Source organism: Parasteatoda tepidariorum, chromosome 1 (genome assembly GCF_982258835.1).
Source record: "Parasteatoda tepidariorum strain Cologne lab strain chromosome 1, Ptep-v5.0, whole genome shotgun sequence".
Classification (NCBI taxonomy): domain Eukaryota; kingdom Metazoa; phylum Arthropoda; class Arachnida; order Araneae; family Theridiidae; genus Parasteatoda; species Parasteatoda tepidariorum.
In genome coordinates this window covers 12,288,474-12,298,380 of record NC_141755.1, presented here as the reverse complement: position 1 = coordinate 12,298,380, position 9,907 = coordinate 12,288,474, and the positions used below count along the sequence as shown (strand labels likewise).

At 26.9% G+C, this 9,907-nt stretch overlaps 1 protein-coding gene across 1 annotated transcript in view; it reads left to right on the top strand.

The window, feature by feature from the left end:
- The first annotated feature begins 2,462 nt into the window (after positions 1 to 2,462).
- The window catches only part of LOC139425406 (uncharacterized), an 80,749-nt gene continuing 73,304 nt past the window's right edge, over positions 2,463 to 9,907 (top strand). Inside the window, exon 1 of the mRNA XM_071180190.2 lies at positions 2,463 to 3,575. Coding sequence (XP_071036291.1) covers positions 3,032 to 3,575 — 544 coding nt within the window. The 5' untranslated portion in view covers positions 2,463 to 3,031. The remainder of the gene's footprint in view (positions 3,576 to 9,907) is intronic.

The window sequence follows — 9,907 nt, the reverse complement described above, 5'->3', positions numbered from 1 at the left end:
GTTTATTTTTATTATAAATGTATTAGTTGTTTATTTTTATTATAAATGTCATAACAATACAGTATGGTAATATAATTAAATTTTCTTCTCCAAGTAATGTCTGAATTTGCTTACATATTTTGATAAGATCTTATGAAAATCTTCGTATGCAAAAATACTGAAATTTGACATGCTGCTATATACGCTTTGGATGCTTTTATTAAATCAATTACAATTTAATTCCTTTAGTATAATTTCATTTTAAAATAAAATTAATTTTTATTCATAAAAAAATAATACATTTTTTTTAAAAAATTTAGAAATGTCCTACTTATTTTACTTTTAATATAATATATTATCCATACATAATAAATCAAATTATTTTACTTGATTGAAACATACATTCATGCTAATTTCAGAAGACTTTTTCATAGAAAATTTGCCTAAGCTTACCCGAAGAAAAACTATCATTAAACACATGAGTTTAAAGAGAATAAGTTTAAAAAGCAATAGAATTAAAAAAATAAATGCCTAAGTATTTAAAATAGAATTTAATTTTTTATTGAATAACATTAGTACTTAATTTTTATAAATTGTAAACATCGATATATATTTACTAGCGGAAAAAAACTACATTTTCTAAAGGTTAAAGAAAATCGCATTTCCGCTGTTCATAAAGTTTTATTTCTCTTAAATTGAGGTTGAGTTTTTAATTTTCTATCTTTAAAAAACAGTTCTAGATGTAGTATAGTGATGTAATGTATTCATCATAATAAACATAAATTAGTAACTAAAATTAGGATAATACTAAATAGAAACAATCAGTAATTGCTGAAAAAATACAGATGTGATTTGTTTATTAAATTTATCATTTAAAAACTTCAGTTGGAACACTGAAATTTTTTCAAAAGTTTGATAAAATCATTCTATACTGAAATGTAGCAAAGAGCCACCACTGCTGTTTGGTGTTCAATTTTACGTTACATTTTGTTTTGCTGTCAAAAACTATAAATCTTGAAATTATGAAGATATGAAAACAAAAATTTGAAAAGAATATAAAGGAATAAAAAAATTCAACATTCCATAATTAGTTCGAGAATTATTAACTTTAAAACTTGAAATAAAAATTACCCTGTGGGCAGCTTTTCAAACCGCAGGAAAGCAACTAAGCAACTACCGAGTTTAAATTTGACTTGATGAAAGAGCCATTTATATATCTGATCTTAATAAAAAAAAATTTCGAAATTTCGATTTGTTCGCAATTTATTCATCGAAAAAATTATTTTTCTCTCTCAAGAATTTTTTCTAATACGCTTGAGCGTAAAGTTGATGTAAAAAATAACAACAAAAAAAAAGAAGGAAAGAAAGAAAGGAAAGAAATCAGATGTTGTCAGATATAAATCTTAACTGTATATGCACTATATAGCCGGAATAACAATCGGAATTTCTTAATGTATTGACTGTATCTTTGATCTGTATCGATTATGTATCCAACTGTAATATTTACTATATATTTTCGAAAAATTGAATTGAACACTTACTTGTCAATTATCTTATAATAATATAATCGAATATTATAATGTTTTGTTATCTTATAATAATTCTTCTAGTTTTCAAAACTATTTTGTTTTTGAATTTGCGTCTAATAGAACTTCTGTTACAGTAATTTTACTAATAGATGATAGCTGTCAAACTTACCGGAAATCACAAAAACGAAACGGAGGATTCATTTATATATATATATATATATATATATATATATATATATATATATATATATATATATATATATATATATATATATATATATATATATATATATATATATATATATATATATATATATATATATATATATATATATATATATATATATATATATATATATATATATACAGGTGATTCTCAAAATAATGGAAACACTTGTGAATAACAGGGACATTTAAGAATTCGCTTCATAAGCATTAAAATATAAGTTTTTACATATATATATACATATATATATATGTATATGTATATATATTTATATACACATATATATATATACACATATATATATATATACATATATATATGTATATATATATATATATATATATATATATATATATATATATATATATATATATATATATATATATATATATATATATATATATATATATATATATATATATATATATATATATATATATATATATATATATATATATATATATATTAAAGTATAATGTAAATATGGTAATATATTATAGTAAATAATAATGCCGCGTGTCCGATGTATCTTTTCCTGAATACAAAATTCCCTCCTTCTGGATTTCATTCATCGTTCCGCAATCGTTCCCGCCATCAGTCGGACAGCTGACCTTTCTCCCAATCCGGACATGCAGCCAATTACATCCTCCAATCGACCTGCCAGTTGCGCGCGCTTCGTTTCTAACCCCTCTTTTCCTTATCCGGCTGTCCCCTTTGTCTCTGTTACAAAACTCTCTATCTCACACACGGCTCTGTCTCTTCCACGCTCTCCCTTTTCACAGCTCTCAGGTGTGCTGTCAGCTGATATTTTTGGCCGGATCAGATATTTTTTTTCCAAAACAATTGACAGCTCCCGTTCTCTCTCTCTCTTTCATAAGAACGAATCACTGTTCAATTTTATTTCAACAAGAAACCTATTTTATTTTCACTACAACAGAAAAGAGCAGACGATTTCTTTTTTGAAAAATAATAACAAACTCTTTATTCAAATTAAAAAAAAGTTTTAAAAATTTAAATCGGACAAAAAAGCAAACGATCCTCATAAATCAAACGATTAGTTAGTGGAAAGAAGCGAACATTTTATAAAATAAATAAATTAAGAGATAAATAAAAAAAAATCAGATTATTTGTCACGAAAAACTAAATGATTTAAGTTTTACATAAATGTTGGAAATTATGTGAACTGGCAAATAATGAAGTGATCTGAACTTTAATAATGAACACATTCTAACGTATGCTTTTTTTCTTCTTACTATTTCACACTAACGTAGCTTTGAATGCTTAGAGATACAGAAAAATGAATATAAATTCGAAAGATTTTACTCCATTTTTGATTGTGGTAGTTGTTCTTTGTAGCACGATTACAGCTTACGCACCCCGCTACCAAAAACAAACGACGCCAAAGCCAGACGATGGAGATCTGTACACAAGTGAAAACAATCGACCTACTTCAATTAAATACCTACCGAATTCCTACGATGCAGAAGTTGAGTTACTTTCTTCAAGAATGCCAACTCATCGACACAATGCATTCATTCACCCACCAAACACTTTAACAAAACTTACCCGATCCATGCTTGCTAATGGTGGTGGGGATTCCATGTACGGACGTCGGAAAAGATACCATCCCTTGAGAAGTTTTATGCTTGCAAAATGGTCAAGTGCTAAGTCGGAGAGGTGCGCAACTAAAACTGGCAATTTTAGTGACTCGAAAAACTGTACAGAGGGAGAAATAGTTTCGGAACAAACTCCACACTTAGAAAAGAGAATATCTGTTCCTTCCATGAGTGATTCTCCAAAACTCAGTAACTTCAGGCGTCCCTATGATGTCCCACAAATAGGTAAGTCATTTTTTTTTAAATAAGCAAATCGCACGCACACTTTATAGGCAATCAATTTTTTTTTCAAAAAATTGTTGTATCGTAATCTAATATTTTCTTGAAAAAAATTCAAAAATTGGTACGTCGTAATCCAATATTTTGTTGAAAAAAATTCAAAAATTGGTATGTCGTATTCCAATATTTTTTAAACAAATTCAAAAATTGTTGTGTCGCAATCCAATATTTTTTGAAAAAAATTCAAAAATTTTGAAATATTATCATTTTTCTTAAATTTTGCATACTTTTTGAATTTTTTTTTCACTTATAAATGACAATGTTATTCCACTATAAATCTGTGAAAGTGAACGCTATAACATTAATTCGAAAATTTTCGGATAAGCGTTCTCAGAACAAGAAAAAAATGCTTTGTTTTTCAATGCTTTGGAAGTAATTTGAAAATTAGATCAATTTTCAAGCGCTGTAACCCTTAAAAAACATTTTGAAATTGCATAAAAGCCTTTCACCAAATTTTTTTTTTCTAATCCAAATCTATAAAGAAATATATTTCGCTTACACTGAGACAAAGAAAGTCCTCATTTCTTTTTCACGTCGGCAACAAAAATGTGAAATATCAAGCTTGCGGGTCTGTCATAACCATGAAAGCGTTAACGTAGATGTTAACGTATTTCTGAATGAAAATTCTTTTCTCGCTCCGACATGGAAAAGCTGGGGGAAAAATTAGCTGAAACTTGGGAAAAATTGAAAAAGTTGAAACATAATAATTCCTATTAACAAGTAAAATGTTCTATCATAGATAACTATTTACTTTTAAAAAGCAAAATTAATGTATAGTTTTGAAAATTTTTGAATTGCGTGACATTTTTTACAATTTAACTAATAATTAAGTTATTTTACAGCAGTGATAGCTCAAAATTCTGAACTTTATAATTGTGTTTTTAACAAAGTTGTGATTCTTCAATAGTATTTGTTTTATAAAAGCAATATTTTGTTTTTGCAAGTTTTTTATTTCATGTCATTTATTTCAATTTGAGATATTTTATTTCAATAACTACACTGTAAAGAATTCCAGATCAAATTACGATAAAAAAGTACCGACCATTCAGTGTGCCGGTACTTTATGCTGGAGCATGTTATGGAACAAATGTCTGATGTACTGTAATTTTTACAGTAATGATAACCGTAAAACTCCTGAGTGTGTAAATTAAATAAATATTGCTGTAATAAATTAACGGTATAATAATTTACGATAAAAATGGATTTTACGGTAAAATGGATTTCACAGACGATGCACACAAAGTGCCTGTACTTTATACCATAATTTGAATGGAAATTTTTTACAGTGTAATTATTGGCGTGTTATGGTACAAAAGGTCTGATTTACCGTGAAACTTTTATCTTCGGGGGTTTGGGAGCCTTGGTGAACAGGGAGCAGAGCCCAGTAGTTATATTTATTAACATTATGAGATCCAGCATTCAATATATGGGGCAACATTTGGTACTCTTTTATCACCTAAGTAACATTTTAAGAGTTTGTTCTGTTTGTTTGCTTTCACAAAATGATTTCTCTGTAACTACGTAACTGGATTTACCCTCTTTGTTCGAAGTTTTCGATTACAATGTAAATTTGTAACGAAGATTTAAAAAAAATAGATACAAGTAACCATATTAAAAGTCTTATGACGTTTCAATATTTTATTATTTAAGTCTAGAGTCTTTTGTTTCTTGAAAAAAATGTGAGTATATACACCAAGGTGCCCAGACTTTCTCAATTCTGGAATCCTGGAATTTATCTTCGAATGGAAAATCATTCTAACTTGTTGAGAACAGAAATTGTTCCCAAATTTTAACATGTGTTCTCAAAGGTTTTCGAATTTCTCCTCTCCTTTATATTCAGCGAATAATAATAAAAAAAGAATGTGCATGCTTTTTTAAACAACATAGTTTTTCCTTAAATTAAGATAATTTTGTCTTTCTTTGTAAGCGAAAACTAAAAAAACACCATGCTGAGACTAACGGATGAAAACGCTACACTCGTCTTAAAATAATTCCAGCAAAAAATTAAAACAGAAATTGATAACCATGTACTTATTCATTTTACGTGAGTTTAAATGTAGAATATTTTATTATATATAACTGCTTAGAAGGATCTGATTTGACCTGATATTAGTTATCAATTTTTAAAAAAAACTTGCTGCACATATAAATTAATATTTTTTTAAATATATGGTTGTCCTCATATCTGAAACATTTTCGATGGCTCTCCTAACCTAAAATCACAGCTTATAAATCTGGTCACCGGAAAAATATCTTACAACGAACAAAAAATGCAAAACATTAAAGTTTATCATTTTTATGTAATAATGAATTAAGATTAATTACATTCAATTAACTAATTTTATTAAAATAAAATATTTCATCGCATTTATGTATTTACTTTCCTCTAAGCTGCAGATTTCTAGATAAAAATTGCCTTTTCTATGATTATTTAAAGTTCGGGTCTCACACTGGGAAAAAGGTACAGTTAAAATTACCAGAATATGGTAAATTTTTCCGTGTTTTTGGCTCTATGGGAGCAACAAAAAGCGCAGTAAGTTTTACTGAAGCACTGTGGTAATGATTTTAGTAAAATTGACAATAAAATAGGGTTTTATAATTTGTGATAAAATTTGATAAATGTAGTAATTTTATCATGTTAGTTTAGAGCATGGCATAAAATTCATTTATTTGGTCAAATTTACTTTTAAGTTTTGAATTTTTTTTATGAAATGAGTGATAATAAGAACTATAATTTTTAAAACCAGAATTTCCGGTAAACCATTATCGTATGAACGGAAAAATTACCAAATGAATGGTTAAATTATTTTCTGGTTTTATTAATCAAAAATAAAGATTTTTTTTATCATAATTGTTAATATCATTTAGTATGGTAATTTTTTCAGACTTTTTTCTTCATGCAGGAAGTAGCTAAAAGAATTTCCTAGCGAAGCAAATCTAGCTGCAAAATATTTGATAGAAAATCATAAAAGTTATATATTAAATGTAGAAATTAAAATGATAGAAGTTATTTATTTAATATGGTGTAACGAATTTAATAAAAATATTATTAGTCCTGAAAGTTGTTCATTGCGTTATTTATAACTCTACACAGAGAAAACAATTCTAGTAAAGTTACCGTACTGTATGGTAATGACATTTCTAATAAATAAATCACAATTCTGGTTAATAAAACCAAAATGTACGGTATTTAAAATATTCGCTAGATAATTTTTCCGTTTATATCTAATGATTTATGTACTGGAAATTTTAGTCTTAAAATTTATAATTTATACTAACTCACATTAAGTAAAAAATACAAAGCTGTAAAGTAAATTTAAACGAATAGGTGGTTTTTATGCCATGCACTAAGGCACTAAGGTAAGGTAAGGTTTTTATGCATGCACTAAGGTATTGGGATAAAATTACCAAGTTTTATCCCAAATTATCAAACCATATCTTTCTTGTTAATTTTACCAATATCATTATCAAGTCCTTACAGTAAAAATTACAGTACTTTTTAGTGTTTTGATAGAGCCAGAAAATCGGAAAATTTTATCATATTCTCGCAGTTTTGACAATACTGTTTTTTCTCAACGTATGGAATTGTTCCCTAATGAAACGATTATAGCAATTTTAAAAGAATTGATAGTGATCCATTTATTTCAGCGAAAAACGACTAATAAGAATGCATTGTTTTAACGTGCTAAGTTGTTTTATTTTGAAAGGGTAGCGTTGTTCTTTTAGTTCATAAAGAAGATGTGATTTAAATGCTCTGGTATATTTTTTTCTCACATTATTTAAATACGAAAGTATTTCTCTCCTAAGAAATAAAATATTTAATATTTTTAAATGGTTGAATTTCTGTTTGATTTAACTAATTCAATGGAAATCTTAGCAGTATAGAAAAATAGTTACTGTGCAATTCATAACTCTATGAAATTGTTCATTAAAAACTTAATAATTTAAAGAAATTATAAAGAATAATAAAAACTTCAAAGAAATAGATTATGTTTGATTTATTTTAGTTAATAACAACCTACATTAAAAATTGTTTTGTGTTTTGCTGCTACGCTTATCTGGGACAGAAGAGTTACTTTTACAATATAAGATAACATATGATTTAAGTTCTTTGGTACACTCCTTTTTGCATATCATTTAAATGCGAAAGTTTTTTTTTCAGATATTTTAATTTAATAAGAGTTATTTATTTAACTAATAGGAAAAACAACACTGTTGGTATTACCGGGTAGATGTAGGGAGAAATAACAGGCATTTTCGAACCTAATGTTTTTTAAGAGTAAAAATCTTTGCCCGATATTCCCAACAGTAATATCTTCCGTAATCTATCCTTATCCGATATTAAAATATCGTTGAATAAATTAATATCGAACATTGCAAATATCTCGGACATTCACCAAAGCGACTGCGATTGCGATTGCTGATATTCACCGATGAAGGCTAACATTCTCCCGATTTCGGTCTAAATTTTACTGTGAAAGAAATTTATACCATATTACTGTCAGAGCTTAGATCTGTGCTATTTCTAACCTTTTGGGAATTGCCCAATGACTTTTGAAACTTTGAACTAATAATATTTGTACTAATTATTAAATTATATTAATTTTGTACTAATGAATTTTCAAACATTTGAAAATGAATATTCTATGAAAGGTACAATTAGGAAAAACTAGGGTTTAAGAGAAAATTTGGAAAATATTAAATCAGATACTAAGCATTTTATCAAACAATTAATTCACTATTTATACGCAGAAAATATCTAATATAAGAGAAAAATTTGCAGATCAAATTAATATTAGTCCGTCATATATTCATCGCAACAAAATGTCGTAGGAAAATTACAAAATTTTGTTAATCCAACGAAAAATCATTTTTGATGCAATATTTTTTTAAATTTCTAGCTAAAGTTTTTAATTAATCGTATTAATAAATATTTTAAATAATTCCATTAATAATGTGTTCAGCTAATCATATTTAATGAATCGAATCAGTACAGGTCAACCCAAGTGTCTCCGAAGAAAGCTTAATACCAAAAAAACTAGTAGAAAGCTGAATATTGTTTAAAAATTTGGGGTTTAATCCCAACTTCGAAGTTGAAGATGGAGGATTCAAGATGGGAGCATCTTGAATTCACTGATGCTGTGTGAGGGTTAAAAAAGGGGGTGACTTGTACTTTACGCTGAATTAAATGATACCAGCATTAAGACGAATACACAATCAATAGTTTAGAAGTTATGAGAAATTAAGTTTGTATAGGATTTAGAAAAAAAGTACATTCCTTAATGCATACCTATTTACATGTCTAATATTATTAACAAGTCAAGTATTGTTTCCTAAGTATTTTTTGCCTTTGCACTCAATTAAATTACATCAAAACCTAGTAGATAGATCTAACTGTTCACGAGTTGAAAAATTCGTTATATATTAAAATTACAGGTTTTATTTATACCTTTTTACACATATGACATCGTTATATAGAAAAATTATTGCATATTTATATTAATTTTGCAATATCATAAGAGACCAAGACTAAAAGTTTATACTGTGACGTCACAGTACCGTTTCTCTTAAAGTTTCTTTTCGACCAACGAACCTCAGCTCTCTCTAGCAAAACTGGAAGGAAACGGTCAGTTTATAATGTAGATTTGAAGAGTTAATACTCTGCAGTTTATAGCTTAATGTTTGTTTTATATTTTCCTTCACTTATGCGTGATTATATTTATAATATGAACAAATAATACTTTTAAGTGATTTATAGTTTTAAAATTGAGATTTTTTCGTCATTTGAATAAAGCTTACTAAATCATAGCAGGATTGCGTAGATTCCTGTTAGTGTTTCGAAACTTTTTATTCTTACTGTGAATTTGTGCAGAAAACTCAAATTTTTTTTAATCTTAGATTCAGTCCTGTTATTCACAAAAAGTGCTTCTGTCATTTTTTTATATACTCATTTCATTCTTTCATTAATTACAATTTTACTTCCATTCATAATGTATACATTCATAGTAATTCATAATACTTTAATATTTAAGAACTCATTAACAATAATTTTACTTTAAACAGAAATCAAAAAGCATATATGTAGTAATTATAAGCAGTAGCCCTTAACAGTATTTATTATTCTATTAGTTTAAAAGGATTAATGGAAATTTCAATCATATAAAGACGTATGTTTTCCCAAACAGAAAATGAAAAAGGACGAGAAATTTGAATCTTTAAATTGAATCGTAATTTAGTTACAAAATGTACTTTTGGTCTTTATTACCACAGGGCTTCTG